The 20443-nt window shown below is 41.0% G+C and overlaps 1 protein-coding gene across 10 annotated transcripts in view; it reads right to left on the minus strand.

Annotated features, from left to right (window-relative positions):
* The window catches only part of cacnb2a (calcium channel, voltage-dependent, beta 2a), a 61902-nt gene that overhangs the window by 6985 nt on the left and 34474 nt on the right, over window positions 1-20443 (minus strand). For 7 of the 10 annotated variants that reach the window (XM_046370778.1, XM_046370786.1, XM_046370785.1 and 4 more), the window contains 9 exons: window positions 13997-14116; window positions 8375-8497; window positions 8124-8260; window positions 7925-8001; window positions 7467-7600; window positions 4598-4678; window positions 4448-4506; window positions 2568-2677; window positions 33-184 (listed from right to left, as the gene is read on the minus strand). In XM_046370778.1, the coding sequence (XP_046226734.1) occupies window positions 33-184; window positions 2568-2677; window positions 4448-4506; window positions 4598-4678; window positions 7467-7600; window positions 7925-8001; window positions 8124-8260; window positions 8375-8497; window positions 13997-14116 (993 nt within the window). Of the gene's footprint in view, window positions 1-32; window positions 185-2567; window positions 2678-4447; window positions 4507-4597; window positions 4679-7245; window positions 7266-7466; window positions 7601-7924; window positions 8002-8123; window positions 8261-8374; window positions 8498-13996; window positions 14117-16641; window positions 17381-20443 lie in introns of those variants that run through there. The other 3 variants (XM_046370781.1, XM_046370784.1, XM_046370782.1) reach the window with 3 other exon arrangements.

The raw sequence follows: 20443 nt of genomic DNA on the forward strand, positions 1-20443 counted from the left end.
TTCACTGGATCTAATATGTTAGTTTCACTCACTTTGGGAGAGGTGATCTTGACGTAGACTATGATGGGGGCAAGGGAAGTCTTCCCCAGCTGTGACGGGTGGTTGATGGTGTCGGCGTCCAGAACAACCAGCTGTAATGTCCGGGCCAGTTCAAAGATGCGTTCAATCTCGCTCTGGACTTCAGCTGAAGAAGAGGGAGAATTACTGCTGAGGTTCTACTTTAATTTTCTGTCCCAACTCTTACTGAGCCTGGGAATAATTCAGTATCACCCATTGTTGCCCAAATTAAAGTAATAGCTCAGCATTTTGGGAAATGTGTTTGTTTTCGTTGTTGAGGTACAGGAGATGATTGATATAGATCGGTAATGACTGGAAACAGCCAGCCTGTCCAAAGGGAACAAAATCTCTCTATTTTAATAGTTAAGATATTACATCTTGTTTGTTTAATCTGCACAAAAACTTAAGTGTAAAAGCAACTATTTGTGATTTTGTTCCCTTTCTACAAAGCCAAGTTAGCTGTTTCCCTCCGTTTCCAGTCTTTGTGCTAAGCTAAGCTTACATTTTTTTCTGTCTCAAAAAATCAAATAAGCTTATTTTCTAAGATGTCAAACAAATCTTTTCATCTTCAAATCTTTTTTTTCTTTCATGTCAAAAAAACAACAAAACAAGTTTTGTTTTAAATGCTGCTTTCTGTTGCTGTGCATGATTTGTGATTCACATGATTCACACTGATTTTGTTGCTTTTGTTGTCACTTTAAAGTCTTAATGGTGGTATTTTTAAACATGTCACTTCATTGATTTCTGCCATCAGATTTTTTCCTTCTCAAGTTCTGTTTTGTTTCTCTCGGCTGTAATATCAAACAGACGGGGCGCCTGTTTGATATTTAATGTCTTAATTGTAAAGTCATTAGTAACTATTGTTTTGAAAACTGGTTGTGGTTGGAATAACTTGGCTGTACTGTATCACTCATCTTCACCCCTGGCTCCTTCCTTCTTTTCATAGAAACTTAAATTTTCAAGAGATATCATGAGTTTAGGGACTAGGTTTAAAGACTAATATCTCTGAGAGGAACAGCAAGCTGTGACTTGTTAACACTAACAAATACTGACTGTTACATCACACAACCCCCTCTCCAACAGATGACGATGTGACTGCAAATGTATCCTACAAATATCACAGCAGGGCACGATTCCCAGTCTGAGAAGAGTCACGGCCAAGCTTCATGACTCCCAGTCACGACAAAGTCTGAAGTAAACTGATAACATGAAAACATTCCAGCCTAACAGCTCATTTAGACTTTGACTGAGTCTCAAATTCTCATTTCCCGGCCTAAATATGCCAGAGGGGTTAGATAATCCAGCACAGAATTTTCCTGAAGTCAGTTGTATCTTGAAGCGAGGTAGGTTTAACGAGCATCAAGAAAATGTCACTTTTGGTTCAAGAAAATCCATCAAAATGCTTATAAGCTTATTTTAAACAGGACAGAAACAGACTGCAACGGATAATCAGGTCTGCAGAAAAAAATCATCGGGGCCGACCTGCCCTCCATTCAGGACTTATACCAGTCCAGGGTCAAAAAACGGGCAGGAAGCATCACTGCAGACCCCTCACACCCTGCACACAAACTGTTTGATCTGCTTCCCTCTGGTAGGCGTTACAGAGCTCTGTATGCCAAGACTACCAGACACAAAACCAGTTTCTTCCCCCAGGCTGTCTCCCTGATCTCCCCGTAAACCACCTGCCATTGTGTGAACCATCACACTGTTTGCACTACATATATATATATTTATATATATATTTCTTCTTCTTGTAAATACTTTATTCTTCATCTTCTTCATTTTTATTATTATTATTGCTATTTTGTATTTTGTATGGTGCACAGGAGAGAGAAAAATCCGGAGTCAAATTCCTTGTATGGTCACACATACTTGGCAAATAAAGCTGATTCTGATTCTGATTTTCTAAAATGACAAGAAAGACATCGACAAGTCTTGTTCTTTTCAGTCTCCACAAAGCACAAAACGAGTTATGAAAGATAATTTTATCTCCTTGCGAGTTTTTTCTTGGACAACAGCACACTGTTGAAAATGTGTGAGGTCACATGATGAAGTTGTAGTTTGGTGGCTTTATGTAAAAAAAAAAAAAAAAAAAAGAAATATAATACACTTTTTGCTCCCAGCGCCTTTCCTGAGACTTCTTACTTTTACTCTTGTGCAGCTGCTGACTGATGCTTATGTTGATACGTAACAAACATTAGCCTTGTCACCTCAGTTTGACTCAGGAATCTGTTTCATTCTAATCACATCTAAACCCCAATCAACCCCAGTCAAGTCAGTCCAGTTCTTGAACTTGTTATCGTGCGTTTATGCTCTATCTTTCATTCCTAACAAAAGAAAACTGGCCAAGGCCACTCAACTCTGGGCAGTTCGGGAGTTATCATTGCCATTGTCAAGGGTTTCTTTAATCGTTTCCTTCCTTTTCCACATAAGTCGGTCTCCTTGAAAACATTATGAATCAAAACACCAGATGTTCCCAGGCATTGCAGTAATTTCTAGTCCGAACGTACCCAAGTTTGAACGTGTGTTGGAGCGTTCGATGATGGCGTGCTTGCTGGGATTGTTCAGGACTGAGCGTTTGGCAAGAGAGATGTCCGCCGTGACGCGAGTGATTGAAATTCTGAAACAAGGGACAAGACAAATGTTAACTAGATATCACTTGATCTTGACTTGATCTGATATGAGATACGAAGGGAAACACAAAACACTTTTTCTTGCTGTATATTAAGACCAAACACGATGGAGAAGCAAACAGCAGCAGGAACTAAAAGAACCAGAGACAAATGATAGAGAGCAGAGAGTTAAAACAAGAGTGTGGATGCAGATTTGTTAAAAATCATACAAACACATGTTCTTTGAGCAACAAAAAGCAAAGCTGGTTTAAAGACAATCAAAGAAACAAGTCCTTAAACCCAAACCTGCAAAAACACAGTCTCAACCATAACCAGACATCTGAGGGTGACCCCAATACATGAATTTTTTTCTTCATACAAATGACTCCTTTACCCAGGGGTCTGATGACAAATCATCATATGATTTAAAATTAAAACGCGTAGATTAGTGAGAAACTTGCTGCCGATGGAACCAGAACACATGAAATTCATTCCCTCGATATCTGAACTCTCAAGGTTATTAATTGTTTGCACTTGGATTTAAAACACTTTACTGAAACCTGTCCATACAATAAAACTGCAGTTCCTCATGCAAGACAGGGTTTCATTTCACAGGTTGAATCCCTGTAAGGTAAGACACTTTGGATATCAGGAATGAGCAATTATGAAGAACAGGAAGAAAACAAACATGATGTGCACCAGTAGCACTGGACCTATAATTTAAACTGCAACCACTTACATTTTTAAATAGAAAAACCTATTTAATCACAATATGTAAATGTGGAAGTTGGTTAAAACTGTGAAGAACAATGTAGAACAGAATAATACCAGTAACAATGCTGAAAGACAAATTAAATGAGACTAGGGGTCTGCTGATCTGGTGCATGCTGGGAGGTTTCCCTACACACCTGAGAGGTACAACAGAACTAAGTATCCGACCCAAAAATGGTGTCTATTGAGTCCAATCAGAACTGCTTGCCTGGTGCAAACACTAAAAATGTTTTCTTGCTTTCTGGTTTACTTCCTGTTGATGCAGCCCACTGAAGATGCACAGTGATGTTTCTGCTCGGCCCCACACATTTTACATCATGAAGACGTCAGAGATTTTTAAAAACATTTTCTCAGCTCAAGGAAAATTTTACGAATATAAAACCTCCGTGGATGAAACCTTGAGTCATAACTGACCTTACTCCCAGGTGGTCTGTCGTTAGTTTTACAGACGTCTGGTCTGGAAACGAGGCTGAGCAGCGGCGTCGTATCCAGGTTTAAATAATACATTCATGCTAAACACTGACTTTATATACTTTAAGTACAATCATATGATATGCGCTCTCATGTTGCTGTAATATGAAACTCGTTGATTGAGAATAAATTGGATCATTTGAGCTTGACAACATGAAATCCTGCATGAATTAAACCATGCTTGAAGAGAAGGGCTCATAAGGGAATCAACAGAAGTCGCTGCAGCTGCTGGTGGTCTGAGTGGATCTTAGTGTTGTATAACTTCATGGCCTCTCTGCTTAAGATGGGTGGATGGACTCAACATTGAGGAAGGAGAATCCTGCTCTGCTCCAGGGCCCATTATGGCCTATTAAGGACATGGAGAGGGCCTATTTAAAGCTGCAGCACACATCTCCAGGCCAAACAAACTTGTTACACACTCCCTTGGCTAACCTCAGGGGACAGATAAATACCAGCCTATAGAGTCGGAGAGGGAGGAAGAATGAGGGAGGAAGCAGGATTAGAGCTTATGTTTAAAAAGGTCACGGGGAACTTACCTTCCCTCGAATCTGTGTTTCAGGAAGTCAAACAGCGCTTTTTGCATCATGTCTGTCACCTGCGAGCAGGAGATTTAATTTAGTTAAGAGCGACACACATGTTGCTGATAATTTCCCTGAACTGTTTGAAATGCCAGAGTTTTAAAGTACCTCATAGCCCTTCAGTGACGGTCCCACCAGAACCACGGGCCGCATGGAAGGCACAACGTCGTACGGAGGAATGTGTTCCGTCTTAAGAGAGGAGAAAAGGCAGTTGCACACATTTATGGAGACAAAGTAAATACTCACCATCACAAATCACTTGAGGGGTTGGAACAACAATGAACCAGACAATTTAAAAGCACTGGAACACTGTGAACCATGAAATGGGACATCTCAGCTGGCCTGACAAAACACAAGCCAGCTTTGATTTGAAATAAATTTGGCAGTTTACTTTGGTGGGCAAAATTTCAAAAGCAGGTTACGGTAAACTACAATATTTTATGATGGATTGCAATCTTTAGATAAACCCCCTCATTTCATTGGCTCTAACGTCATCGAATAAAAAGGGAAACGTGTTACAGGAAAGGCTAGTCAGACAGGGACAACAAGTAGATCGACAGCAGCTACAAATGGAAAAACTTGAAAAACACGGGAAGGAAAATTCACTGCTGTAGGGACAAAGCGGGAGCTCAGTTTGCGTAACAGCCTCAGTCTTTAATCAAATTACAGAGGTGAGTTTGACAAGAAAATTAGAGCAGTCGATCAACAGAATTAGGGACACATTGATCAGATGTCCCTGATGGGTACTGGTGCCAATACTGACGTTAATAAGCAAAATCCTGTCCATACGATGTTGCAGAAAACTGGTGAGCTCCACCCAGTGCAATAAACAGAGTTTTAATTTGAGTCAAAGTACACCGGTGTCTAAACAGTTCAGACATCAGAATCTATAACGGGAGATCGGAAAAGATGAAACTGTTTTTTTAAGCAAACTTTTAAAACAGTATTTGCATATTAATGGTAATGTCAAACACAAATTACTATTCAAAGCAGACTCTTTTTATATATCTTAAAACGTGTCTGAAGGGGATCTTTAAATATGTCAACCATAATTTTTCTGACATTTCATAGACTGAATGATTCATCAGTTAATCAGTATAAATACTTTGTTGATTAACTGATGACAACCTTTAATAGCAGCTTTATTTGAAATGTGTTGCCAAAGCAATTTAATCTAATGGTTTAAAGGAAAATGTTAAAATCTGAATAACTGCTAATGGGAATTGGTACTAGTAAAAACATGAAATGTGCACAGTATTATTTTCTTCGATTGAGTTTACATCACTCTTATGGCTCACTTTGTTACAGCTACAGCCACATTCAAGATACAGATATTCAGAACATCCCTTTATTTATTTCTTTTTTTCCAGACTGTTTCTACGCTGCTTGTAGATTCTCTCAGGAAAATGAACTTCTGTCAGCATTTGACAGTGGAGCAGTGAACCTGAGGCTGCTGTGAGTCCCGAGGGTCTGGCAGAGCAGGATGTTTGAAGGATGTGTGGATGCGTCAGCACACTGGAGGGAAACTTTCTCTTTCTTTCTCGTTTCTTACAGCAATAACAGTACATGATCTAAGCTGAAGCTCTGTTGGAGAGCAGACAGCTGGGAAGCACAGGGCTGACTACTGAAAAGGACTGTGGATCATCATATTCATGTCAACACATGCAACACAGTATTTTCTTTTAACAATTTTTTCTCCCTTTTTTAGCCTAATGTTGAAGCTCAGGCTTTGTTATCTTTATGATGAGCCTATTAGTAGATTTCATGCTGCAGTCTATCGCCCCGTCTTCCTCTTCCCTCCACTTCTAAGCATTTTCTCTGTCTAACCTTTGCTGTCGTCAATGGGCTTCCCTCAGGACATTGTGGGAACTGATGCACACTACTGACTGCTGACTAAGACAAGGGTATTAATGGACAATGTGGTTCTGCACAAATGCTTCTGGTCGTCTAAGTTCAGCTCTGGCTTACTGTATTAACGTCAGCATAGTCATGGGAAATTCTCAGTGGCCACATTGTGACAATATTATCATATTGTTTTAACATTTTAAAAAATGATATTGTCCAAATTAAACAGACTAAATTTTGTTTTAGATGCATGTGGAGATTTTTTTATTGTCATTTCATATGCATTTAGCATATTTTCAATAAAAAAAGAACTTAGTTGAAGGCTGTTGTGATTTGCATTTGGTTCAATACATCACATTGAAAGCATTGCAGTTAAAATGCTTACTCAATGAGAGTTAGATGAGAAGACTGACACCACTGTCATGCTATATGCTTTGCAGTTGCTCAGTTTAGCTTAGCATAAAGACCGGAGACAAAAGGAAAGAGCCAGCCTGGCTCTGTGAAAAAGTAACAGAATCTGCCTACCAGCACTTCTGAGACGTGCTAATTAACACTTCACCATCTCCTCACTCCAGCTTTACATTTAATGGAAAGCGCGACAGTGGTCTCAACCTTCTTATCTGACATTTTGCAAGACTGACGAACGAAAACATAAAGTCTCCACAGCTATCGCCGGTGTGGAGACAAAGCTGTTCACACTGAGCTCTCACTCAGTCAGCATCACAAGTTTACTAACAAACACACAGACAATCACAAGCACAACACAGAGGACTGCAGGAGCAGTGGTTAGGGTGAAAGGTCAGTGCAGAGCTGGGTCTCTGCAGAGGAATCACATAGATAGTTTGTACAGTTCAGACCACAGAGGTTATCCCAGACCCTGCTGGGCTGGTGCACTGCACGCCACAACTTACCGACTTCTGCTTCTGCTTAGCTGTGGTGAGACGGAAGAGGAAAAAGAGAGAAGTTAAGAACAGGCATGCATGCTAACGGACGGGTGCACGCCAAGGAAAGGAAGGACGGTGGAGTAGACAAACAGGACGGGCGCTGAGTGAGGCCGTGCAGCCATAGGCATTTAGTCTGAGCCGTGCGGACGGACAGGGAAGAAGAGAGTGCTGGGTAGTCCAGAGTTTACCTTCTTAAAGAAGGGCATTCGTTTCTCTTTTGCTAGGGGTGACATAACAGTGTTTGGACTGGCTTTAGGGGAGCGCAGGTTGACTGGAAGCTCATTGTCCTCGGGGTCTAAGTCTGTGGCGTCTATGTCAATAGCTACGCACACAGACAGACAAGAGCACCATCACACACAGGTGAACACAGGAGGTCACAGGTAACAGGGTACATTTCACATTGAGCGCAGTATGTATGCTACTACACGGAGACACCAAAGGACACATATAAAAGTACAATAATGGCCATTAACACATGTGACTGACAGGAAAGCATCAACTTTACTACAGATGGAATTTCAAAGTATTAAAAATGTAAGTAGCACATCTTACCTTCAACTTGAATTCAGTGGTTAAAAGTTGGATCAAATGACCAAAAAAAATCTTGTGAGTATGAATTTTTAAAGTAGCCTGTCAAGCTACTTACCAGATGAAGGAGGAGTAGATTTCCGTGAGTTAGGAACCACTTCACCTAAACTAGAGGATGAGTTTGCTCCCAGTTTACTGCAAAGAGAACACGTGTTTGACATGGGAGATCAACAACGGCAACTCTTAAGAAGTCTGCATTCACTTTAGACGGTCTCCCAGCCAAGACAGAGAACTTTGGCACAGAGGAGCATTTTTACCTTGAGTGGAACTTGCCCTGTTTGGCTCTCTGCTCCTGGAGGATACGAGTGTTTTCAATCTTCACTGGACTGGGAATGAATCCGATTTCACAGCCCTCCTTCACCAGGCGTCCTATCCACCAGTCATTGTTGAATTTCTATACGGAATAATTAAAGACAGTTATCTTCGGCCTCCCCACTTCTTCTCCTAAACATTGTCCTTATTTCTCTCAGCATCAGTGTTTTGAATATCATCTCTAATTATAAGTCACCTCTTTGACATGGAGGAAGTCTTTAGCCTCAAAGGAGATGGCCATGCCTGGCACAGGGACATCGTCATCTTGACTCGGACTGTAGTTGACATTTGTGCGAACAGCAAACGCAACTGGTTTGGTCTGCCAGGAGGAACAAAGGAGGAAGATGATTGAAAATGTCATATTGTGCAAATATAAATGACTGCCACATAGCAATTGTATTCTCATTGAAAAAAAAAACAGACCTGGAGTGGAGTGGAGTGGAGAAATGCTTAAATTTTGACTTTATTTTTGTGCACCGTTGGTGAGTTGCGATTCTTATCTTTGCCTGCGAGATGTAAAAATAACCCCAGGTGAGAGATACAAGCAGGCTCTGACTCATCCAGACTTGGTGTAGCTCAATGAATGATTATGCTACTGCACTGTCTCTGCGCTACAGGCTAAATCACAGACACTTTACAGTTCAGAGTGATGCAACATGTTAGTGTCCGTGATAATCTCCACAGCAGTAAAACAGGACGCTTGTCTTGCGCTCACTCATGAGTAACGTAAATAGCACTCGTGTAAATGGTTCATAAATCAAATCCACAATCTTTACAGCGGTTGAATCAATACTGGCCTTCCTATCAGATCACTGCTGACCTTCCTTTTTAGGATAAACAGTCTGTTGAGATAATGCAAACACCTAATAACATGTTTCCTGTACATGACAGAACCACCACATCACTGCAGTCCGCAAAAGCAAATCTCGCCTGACCATAATGAGTCTACATTTTCTATAAAAAGGGATTTGAATAAGATTTCATAGGGTCACATAATGAAAGAATTCTATAGAGCAACCATAAGGTCAGAGAGAGACTCTCAGGCAGAAGACTAGAAATAAACCTACAAAAGATACACATCCCTTTAAGAATTACATAAAATGATTTAGACATAATCTTGAGGCCGGTCTGGCAACAGTTGGCAACACGGTCATGCCCTCAACCAGATTACATTTGCTCTGCCTTTGAACATTTGATCAGTGTGACCGAAGTCAATTGAAAAGTCGTTGAATGCACAGGGATGTAGCTTAGAGTAATCCCCCAGTCTAGACTCACACACTCAATGTTTACCTGCGGAAGAAAGAGAGCAAGATGAGGGGAAAGGGTGTGTGATATTAAGCTGGAAGTTATATTGAAATCACAAGATCAGATGCAACTTCAGCTCGACTTATACTTTGTTCTGTTTCTGCTGCCCCCAAGAAGCTTAAAAATATGCTGGTATTGTAGATTTAAATAGAAAATAAATGACTTTTTAAAACGGGAATATTTCATGCAGCACTTTCCATACACCTTTAATAGTTAACAACGAAAGAGGAAGGCTAACTAGAGAGTAAATGTGCTTGTAGGTGGATTACTTCTGCCACAACTTCACAAAGGCAGGTATCAAAAAATAAGTGCTCTTTGGTTGCAAGGACATATCTGGAGACCAAAGTTAGATTCATACTTTGTGATCAGTAAGTCACAACCAAATGTTATGAAAGTGAACCAACTCTCTTTAATATAAATGTCATTCAAGAACTTTCAAACAGGGAGCAATGCTTAGCGAACCCCAAAACAATTCATCAGAAGCACCAGGAGGAGCCTTACAGATGACTGCTGTCATCATGGATTTCACTGTCCGCTAATGCCTCATTGAAATACAACAGGTGTGAAGTGACTATGATGAACTAGAAGGGATTATGGAAATAATACATTAGTGAAATCCTCCTGGAATAATATTCCTCATGCAGACAGCAATGCAAATATTCCATGGAATGATGGTTGTAGGTTCCGTCCGTGTGTATTTATGTGTGTGTGTGTGTGTGTGTGCATATGACATTTCCATTGAGTGGATCATTCAATCCGATGTGCGCAGTACCGGGACACGTAGAGGACAGAGCGCCCTTGGTGTTTGCATGCATTGAGTCACATGGCTGCATGAAGGTATGAGGTCCACTAGCACAGACGTGTGTGTGTGTGTGCCGTCTCAGTTTCCTCATGGACCGCTGCTGCTTTCCTCCCTCCCAGCTGCCCTGATCGCCCTTATCCATCATGGGCCGATGTCAGATGAAGCCTTCTATAGGCTTAATGACATTTTATAGACCTGTAGTCAGTCGCACACAAATACATGTCCTACATGCCACCTTGTAGAGCAGGTGACCGCAGGATTTGTACATAATGGCACCTTTAACACTGCTGTCCAGTATCTCTACATCTCCTGACCGAGCCCGTAGTGCACCGTTGCTTCTTACGTAACACAGACCTTCATTATGGATGCCATATTGACTGCAGTGAGGGAGGGAGAAGGACAGAGGCGGGGGGTTAGAGACTGTGTAAGAGGCATGAGAGGAGAGGGGAAATGGAGGGGAAAAAGAAAAGAAAGGGAAAGGAGATGGACAGGAAGATAGAGGACAAGTTGTAGTGCAAAAAAGGGAGCAGAGGACAGGAAGTAAGAGGAGACACATTCATGGAGATAAGAGGCAGAGTAAAGATAAGACAGAGATAACCAGTTCAAGAGAAACCCTATCTGTAACTGGGAACCGTGGGAGGCAGTGCCACAGACCACAGCCAATTAACACCATACGACGCTCGTCACAATATCTCATCTCATCATGAATATTTCAGCCAATAATACCCCCCAGTCCTCTCTGTACTGTACTTATACTGACTGAGTGAACACTTGCCCTTGTGGTTGGTGATTTGCCACATAACATGCTTTAGCCTCTCCATTAGCAGCACAACCAGGATCTCATGCTATAAATCAGCATTCCTACATTGTTTCACCTTGAATGTCATGGATCGATTTGAAATAAATTCTCTTCAGCTGTGTGCACCAGCCTTAGGCTGTACTGAGAGAGTGTAAAATGTACCAATATGTGGTAGGAAGGGAACCATAACCTTCAGTAATTTAGTGTAGGAAGGTTGTATACTGTATTCTAGTTTAGTCAATTTTAAATATGCACACTAAGTAATAATAAATGATGGTCATTAATGACTAAGAAAATTGCAGCTATGAGTTAGTTTCTTTTTTGGTGTGTAGTTACAGTGAGATTATCGTATATAATGTGTGAATCAGTGATGCAAGGTGCTGTCAAGTTAAAGCTTCTTAAGAGTCAAAGTGGGATTAATGCATTCTGACTCTGATGTACACCTATTACTTAATCTATAACCTAAAAAAAAATACAGCAAACACTCAGCACTCCAAGATTTAAATCTGATTTAAATCTGCATAAATGGATTCTCTGGCCACTTGGAGGCAGCGGAAACAGGCTTTAAACAAAGCATCTGATGCATTATCACTCTCCTTTTAAATCTATTTTGGACTCTACGAACACATTGTTCAACAGCTAGTTTGTAATTTTTTATGGCTTTGGTGCTGGACAGGTGTGGTGTACATGGTTTTACCAGAGCCCTTTTACTGAAAACAGCTGTCTTCTGTGTCCAAAAGTGACCAGACTAGGTGTGCGACTAATCAGCTGGCCTAAGGGGACAGGTGAGACATAAATGGGTGTATAAAGTACAGTAAGTATACAATATTTAGGGATTTAAAAGTGCAGCAGAAATTTTGAATTGCACTTCCATTAAGTTGGCACAAAACAGACAAGGAAAAAAAAGCAGATCAGAGGCTAAGATTCATGACTTTTTGTCTATAACATTGGTCAAGCTTCAAAAACCTCTGATCCTGCACTTTAAATATTTTAACTATAAAACTAAATGCTGGTAAATGCCTTTCTTTCAAACTCATTATATGAAACTTATTATTTATCTATTTGATTTTGGTGTTTAAAATTGATGGAGTGCCCATTTGAGGTCAATCAGATTAGTATGTGTGAATGTTGAATTGCATGTGAATTCTATACACCAAAGGCACATAATGTGGAAAAAAAAAACATAAGGAAAAGGAAACTCTTGTATATCTGAGGTATACACGCTATTCCAAGTACTTGCAAATATTGTTGATATGTTAGGGAAGTCATTGTGTATCACTGCCCATAACGGCTCACAGTCAGAGAGTTTGCACTTCCTCTGACCCCAGCTCCCTTCTCTCTGGTGGCCAGACCACTGACAGGTTATTTTTTACTGCTCATCTGTCGTGTAAATTGCCAAAGGGGTTAATCTATGCCAGGTTATCTATAAAGCCAACTTATCTTTTTAATTAGTGAGCCAGAGAGGGTGGATCTGGAAAATAACAATATAGATCTGTTGGAATGATCTGACTTTGCCAGCTACGAGCTACACAGCGACACAGAGCAGGAGGAAAATGTCTGCTAGAATGAATGGATAGCTAAGAGCCTACTGCTTACAGCTAATGAGCATACTAGCTGTGATAGACATTAAACACCCATTGAATGACAATGAACCAATTTTTCAGACACTTACTTGAATGAATATGCAAAAATAGAACCCCATGAGCCATCCAATGAGGTGTAAATTAGGAAAAGAACAGGACGTGTGCAGATGATAGCCGAACCGCTCCAAAGATCAAAGGCATAAATCTTAACAGTGCCGGTGATTTGAGCGATTCTGTGGAAGCGAGCTCTTGATTGCAATTCCTGTCGCACAAAGGCAAGCCTGCTCTGCCGAGAGTGTGTTTGTTTATATGCTGCTAATTGTGGCCCAGAGCAGGGCGAAGCAGGCAGGGCTTGGCTCTGATAAACAGTGACGCTGTGTCCTCCGAGGCCCCTAATCCCTCACATCAGCAGCCCCTAACAGCCCTTTCCTCATCTTAAAATGAATATCCTGCTTCTTTCATCGTCATCTAGTCAGTCCTCCAGTACTGATAGCGAAACAACATAAAATTTACAATTATTATTTTGATGAATGACTGTGGGTGAAATGAGCTAGGGAGGTCAGAGGTAACAAAAGTAAGACCGGATTGGTCTAAGTGGTCCTGTTCCTCACACAAAGCTGACTGTGGCTCCAACCCACCACCCCACCCCACCCCAGAATGAGACTATGATAGCAAATTTTCCGGTCATTCTAGAAAAAAAAAAAAAACGAGGCCTAAAAAAAACACCAAAAAGGAAGCAGACTCAGCTTTTCATAACAAACTAAAGCAAGTTTACATTATCATTTGTGTGATGCCTGACATCATTCATTCAAGCATAACATAATAAACCAGTTTTTGTCTGTACAAACAGACTTCCATATTTGTGGGGACACTCACTGACACAAAGCATTATCTTGTCCCTAACATCACAGCTACTGGCCCAAACCCCTTACCCTGAAGTGAGCCTAAAACTTGTTCTATTTTTATCTCTACAACCTAGTTTTAAATGTGCCCTGTCAGACCTGTTATTTTTCATTGAAACTGTGCAATGTTTGCATTAATGTTTGTTATCTCAAGGTCTTCTTTTTGCTTTTTTAACCTTCAAAACAGCCCACTGAAATGGCCATGAATGTTCTCTCTTGAGAAGTCTAAAACTCAAACTGTCCTTACAAAAATAAAAAATATACAAACACACACATGTTGATCATTGGTTCTTCTTCTCAAAGTCTGTGACCCCACCTGACCCCCAGGTCAAAATATTCCTGACACACCCGTCTGGGGCCCGCAGAGCATATGTTTCAGTAGGAACTGGACACTAACTTTATTGCTGCTGGTTTTTTGGATACCAACCTTGGCCTTGTCGAGCTGTGCTTGAGCCTGTCGCTCTGCCTCTCTGCGCACTGCCTCCTTGTCCTCCTCCAGGGACACATCGGAGTCTGATGGACGGCTGGTGTAGGAGTCGGCCGAACCCTGCAGATAGAAACGCACAGTGAATCTCTACGCCATCCCTTTGGATTCACAACAAGGTGTCAGAGAGGAGCAACTTGAATGGCTTTGCATTGTCCTTGTTCTTCAAAGAAATCTGATGTGCAACTTTAGAGTGCAAAGAAACCCACACAGACCGAGGTGTTAAGCTCTGATCATCAAAGGAGCCTTAAGTCATTTAATTAAATAATTAATGTAGAGACTCTATTCATTAAAACGCAATTCTGTTATCAATCACATCACTGCAACAACTTGAGGAAATCAGGAGAGCTAATTGAATCTGGAGCAAATTATGGACACTTCCTCTTTTTCTGGGAAAGGATGCCAAAGGACACAAACAGTCGTTTTTCATAGAATCACATCACCAGCAGCTCTTCTTCTATCCTTAGCTCTCTCAGCTGCTCGCCTGCAGATTTGTTGTGATCCTTCTGAGGCAAACACTTGACGATATTGTTGAGGAACACCAGGTTCCAGTGTGTCTCTCTGTGATATGTAGTTGGAAAAGCTCTACTCACAACCACGCAGACTAAAAGAAAATACCAAAACACACACGATTAACTCCCTAGACACACTCCTGAGTCGAGTGCACACTATCACAAGCACATTCCTGCATCATAAAACCTGTTACCTGAAAACAGAACATAATATAATTGCTGAGCTTGATAAAGTAATACTTGCACGCTATCGCTACATAGATCCTAGTGTTTACAGTGAGTTCCTACAGCACTCTATCCCACAAAGGCAGAGAGCAGTTAGGCGAGAAAAGCTTAAAGGGACAGTTCACCCCAAAATCAAAAATCTTTATTTTATTCCTCTTATCTGTAATGCTATGTATCAAACTAGATTATTTTGGCGTGAGTTCCTGAGTTTGGACTTATCGGCTGTAGAAATGTTTGCCTTCTCTCAAACATAATGAAACTAGATGGCACAAAGCAAAAAAAGAAATACATATGATAAACTTAACTGAGTAATGACTCTTTCCAGAAATCATGACCCAGTTACTCAAGATAGCCCACAGACCTTGTGAAGGTGCATCCATTTCCATTGCATCAGAGAAAAGAAATACATCACAAACACAGAATTAATATAAATTCCTAACTTCTTAAATGGCAGCAAAAAAATATATTAAAAAAATGAATTATTGCCACAGACCATAAATGCAACCTAAAAACTGAAAACTGCCTGTTGGGGAAGCGATGACAGATGAGGGAAAACACAGCATTAGCAAAGAAAGCATGTTCTTTAAGGTGCCTCTTTTGTTCTTTAAGGTGCCTCTTTTCTGAATCCAGGTTCTCAGAGTGTGTCGTTTGATGCTTGGGGAATTAAGCTTTCCACTTAAGCTTCATACCTAGTTTGAAATGCACGTATGTAATTTATTAATTTACAATTTAATGCATTTAAAAACATGAGTTAAATGTAGCTTAACCACACCTTAAGCAAATCATTAATTCCATCATCTAAGATGGCAGTTATTCATACTCTGCTGTACACTCTACTGTACATATACTGTATATAACTTATTTTAAATTAAGTATATACACAGTAAGAGTAATTTCCGAGTGTAAAGTGTCAATTTCAGTTTAGTATAAATCAGTATCTAAGACTAAAAAAAAAATGGATTTTTAACTCAGTCAAGACAGCATGAGCATTATCCTTACCTGCACACTACTATGCAACTAAACACAAGGTCTTTCATTCATCTCACTGCACCATCACACTCCACTAAGTTAAAAATAGCCTCCCTTACTCTGTGCCTGATTAGAATTAACCAGCCATCACATACATACAAAGGAGGACCTCCCTCCTCTCCACTTACATTACCTGACTTATGTATAGAGACGACACGTGTTGTGCCCTACATAATACAAGGTAATTCATATTTATGTCCTCCATCTTATGTGAAAACCTGCTGCTTGTCAACTTCCTCCTGTGTCTCTTGTCCTCCCTCTTTTGTACCTGATATGAATAACTCAGTGAAAGCAAGCTCATTAACTATTCATCAGCCCCTTTTGCTGTCATCACAGTCATTTCCAGCGTAATATCCCAGTGGCTTTCAAAACATCAACAAGCATCCAAAATATGTGTCGAATGTTGCCCATGTTTGAGCCACAATTTGAATATGCAGCATTGACACATTTGGATATAAATGTCATAAATTCACATCTTACTGCACATTAGCATCTCTTTTATAGGCAACATTGAAAAGTGCAAGTGAACATACCAAGCCTGGTATGATTATGCCATCAGGTCATGTCTAACTGGTGGGGTGTGATCAGAAACACGGTCCCAGTGGGTCAGGGGGAGGTGATATGGAGCTCTGCCCAGAATCTGACAGCCATAACTGATAACAACACCCAGCTTCTCATCATCACCAGGCTTTACAAACCCATGCCACACTGACCCCAGCACCAAGGACTGATGGATGAACTACAGACTGCACAACACACACATGCACAGGCACACAACACAGACCAGCTTTCACAATGTAAACACACTCAAATTCTGCTTACACAGGCATCAGAGCTCTTGACGCGACCTCCCTTGGCTCGTTTCAGCAAGCGGATCCAGGTGGCCTTCATCAGCCACACTGGTCATTCAGTGTCCTGAGCCACTGCCCCCCCCAGCTGTTGCTACAACTACACTTAACTGCACTGCTATGGGCACCTTTACACCAGCGGTACAGCGACCGTCATTGCGCTGGCTACAGGTACATTCTGCACTGTGGCTGCATTGACAGCTGGTTCCTGTTACACCTTGGTTGTAACTGCTACCTTCATCTCTGGATAAATAAATAGCTTTGGAGTGAGGGCTCCTTGTTTTGCTGCAGCTCCAGCTAGCTCTGCTGCTATCTGTAGAGCCACAGCTTCTGCTGCTCCTGCCGTTGCCAAAGATGGGGAATCCACAGGAGCTCTCTGCCCCGCGCATAATCTCAGCACCTCTCTCCCCGTCTGCCCCAGTCTCCTTGATAGCCGGAGTGCTCAGACTGCCGCTGCAGGTGCTGAGGCTGACTCCTAGTATGAGTCAGGTGGCAACGATGCTTCTCATCCTTTGATTCAAGCTCCAGCAGCGTTCTCCTCCTCTGCTGTAGTCTCCCCGTGCTGCTCCACAAGCAGTGGATAACAGCAGCTTATCTACATGAGTCCCGGTGTGACTGCCTGTGACCGACTCTCCTCCTGATGCTAATGAAGCTGCTGCCTCTCAGGTGCTGCAAGCACCCTCCTTCTTACTCTGTGTGTCTCAGCCTGCCACTGTTTGTCCTGCACACTCGTTCAGTGATTCTCAGTCTCTACCCAGCCCTCCTTCTCCTCCTCCTCGTCCTCCTCCTCCTCTGTCACTCCCCTTATTTTTTTCCCCTCAGTTACCCCTCACAGTCAGTCCATCTGCTCATTGTGTCCCTGCAGTGATCAGTGCTGCGAAGTGCATGTGCTATGCGAATAATATGCATGCTTTTCTGATCATTTTTAAATATGTGAACGCGCTACAGCCACCCTGATATGAGCTGTTTTTAGCCGAAAAATTTGTCGTATTGCCATCTTCTTGAGAGCTTGTTTGCTGTAAAAAATTCAAAAATCTGAATCCAAATCTGCTATTTTATAAATCATGCATCATATTAGGGCTGCAACTAATTATTCTCATTACTGATTCAGCATTTCTTAAACTTCTCTTTTCATGCTGTCCTTTGGAAGCCTCAAATAATTCATACCTCCTCTTAGCAACACTGGATGACTAAAGCAACAAGACAAGCAAAGCTGAAATTAAAGCCCACCTTTTTGGAATTTTTCACTATTTTCTGGCATTTTTTTGACAAAACAAATGATTAATCTGAAAACTAATGAGTAAATAATTGTTATTACCTTAGACTGAGCAATAAGAGTTAAAAATACTACATCTTTTTTCAAATTCTCTCTTTTCCACTCTGGTCTCAGCGTTAAGGACTGTGAGATGAAGGCTGCCCTAAATCCTCGCCCGTCAGATCAACAGTGATTCATTACAGAGCAGAGCACCGCAAAGCCATACAGGACAAATGAGAATAATTACAGCGTTAATTAAAAATTTCCCAACCTCATAAAGAAATTGCTGAAGTTAAACTCTGCAGAAGAATCATTTAACATGCCCCTTGTTTTTTTTTTCCTCACTGCTGACGCATGATGCTCCTCTGTCTGACCAGTCATGAGGTTATTTGAGGTCAGAGAAGTCATGGGTCAGTCCATGGGACCAGCAGTTGAAATAGGCACCACTACATTATTACCAGTTACTCCCCAAGGAGCACTAACTGTAGATCAAAGGATGACATGTTAATCAGTGCTGCTTATCATAACCAATTAATGACACGCCTCCATCTGCTCAGGGTCTTTTCAACAAGATACATGCAATGACACATTTTATATGAAAGGAAGGGCTGGGGAAGAATAATGTGATTTTAGCTCATTAAGACCCATTAGCCTGACGAGGAGACTGATTACATGAGGTAGATTATGTTTTCATGTTGAGATGGATAGGAAGGAAGGAATAAGAAAAAACATATATATAGTGAATCATAACATCAAAGCTTTCTAATCACGTCAGCTACAACAGCAATTTGGAAAAAAAACAAACAAACAACAGACAACAGACAACACACTGCCTTGCCAAAAAAGTAGTGCAAAGGTGATTTGTTTTAATAAGATGGGTTGAAACTCGCCTCAAGAGGGCACAGGGCACAGATGCTCTGAACATGGAGCTGTGGAGCCCAAAGATGAGAGTGGTGAAGACAACACTGACAAAAATTCACAGTGACAGAATGAGCCTCTGGCTGCCTGACATGACCGACCTTTAGACCAGCTGCCACACTGATACTGACAGCACTTGTGTCAACCACACACGGGCCACTAATAATAATCTAACAGCAGTATGATACTGCTTTGATCCATGAGGAGTGGTACAGCTGCATTCAAAGCAATGGGAATTTGGTGTCTTTCTGGAAGACCTTGTAAATCTTCTGGCTACAAGACACTCATTCCTGTTTATCACTATGGCCAAAAAAAGCTTTGAGATCAGACAATTCAGCAAAATTTAAATTGGATGGCAATGATTTTTGTCATACAAGCAACACGGCTTCACATATAGCAATTTCAGTCAGTCCGTTACTTTGGTCTAGACCGAAATGTTTTCATGGACAGAATCATATGAAATATTACATGGGCATTCATGTTCACCAGAGGATGAATCCTAATAACTTTGGTGACTCCTTAACTTTTCCTGTAACACCATCAGCAGGTCAAAGTTTTCACTTATATATGTGAAATATATGTGAAATATATGTGTGAAGTATCCAAATGACTTAGGTGATCGTGCGACTCTAGTGCCACCATGAGGTTGACATTTGTGATTTTCAGTGCAGTATCTCAGCAAGTATTGGAAAAAACAATTGGTTTGTGAGCATTTTACACAAATTAGCAACTGTCATGCAGTTAAACTACAAAACATTTACCTGCTGAACATCAGCATGTTAAAACTGTCACAGTGAGAATGCTAACACATTAACATTAACATTTAGCTCCAAGTACTATTATGCCAAAGTATAGGCTCACAGAGCCACTGGAAAGCTTGCAGAGTTAATCTTTTTGAACATTCAGTACCATCACTTCTTATCTGTACTGTATCAGCGCCTGAAAACTGCAGTAAGATTAAGGTTAGGAAACAAGGAACATTTGTATTTATACCAAATAACCAATGCTAAAATTATACAAAAACACCAGATCTTTTGGTTAAGTATTATCAAAAAAAAAACCAACAACATTAAAAACAGTGTATTCCCATCCGCCACTAAATTCCTCCACCTATACCTTACCACACATAAGGCACAGTACTTCATGCAGTGGCACTGAAAGTTGGCATGGGGCCTAAATAACTGTCTGCTGAAATGTCCAATATCAAGCCTACTTCCTGAGGAAACTTGGCTGAAAATCTGCACTGGCAGTCCTGGGAGATAGAACATGCAAACAAAATTGTGAGTGAGAGTTGGCTGTCTTCATGCATTGGTCAGAGAAAGAGAGACGAAGGGGGGAATTGAAAGGGCAATTGTACTGTGGTCTCTATACTGCACCTATTGATTCATTTGGACAGAGGCCTTTGCTGTAAGACCACCAATGACCTCTACATGCAGCAGCGGCACAGTGGTCATTACATTACAATGTCGCAAATCACTGTGTCTATTAACACAGTGAAACTCATCAGCATCAGACAGAATCACTTATAGTGGTTGAAACTGTCACACCAAAGACCCTCCTCATGATCTGAAAGCTTCTATTTTAATTTTCGGCCACTACAGAA

Source organism: Scatophagus argus, chromosome 18 (genome assembly GCF_020382885.2).
Source record: "Scatophagus argus isolate fScaArg1 chromosome 18, fScaArg1.pri, whole genome shotgun sequence".
NCBI classification, from domain to species: domain Eukaryota; kingdom Metazoa; phylum Chordata; class Actinopteri; family Scatophagidae; genus Scatophagus; species Scatophagus argus.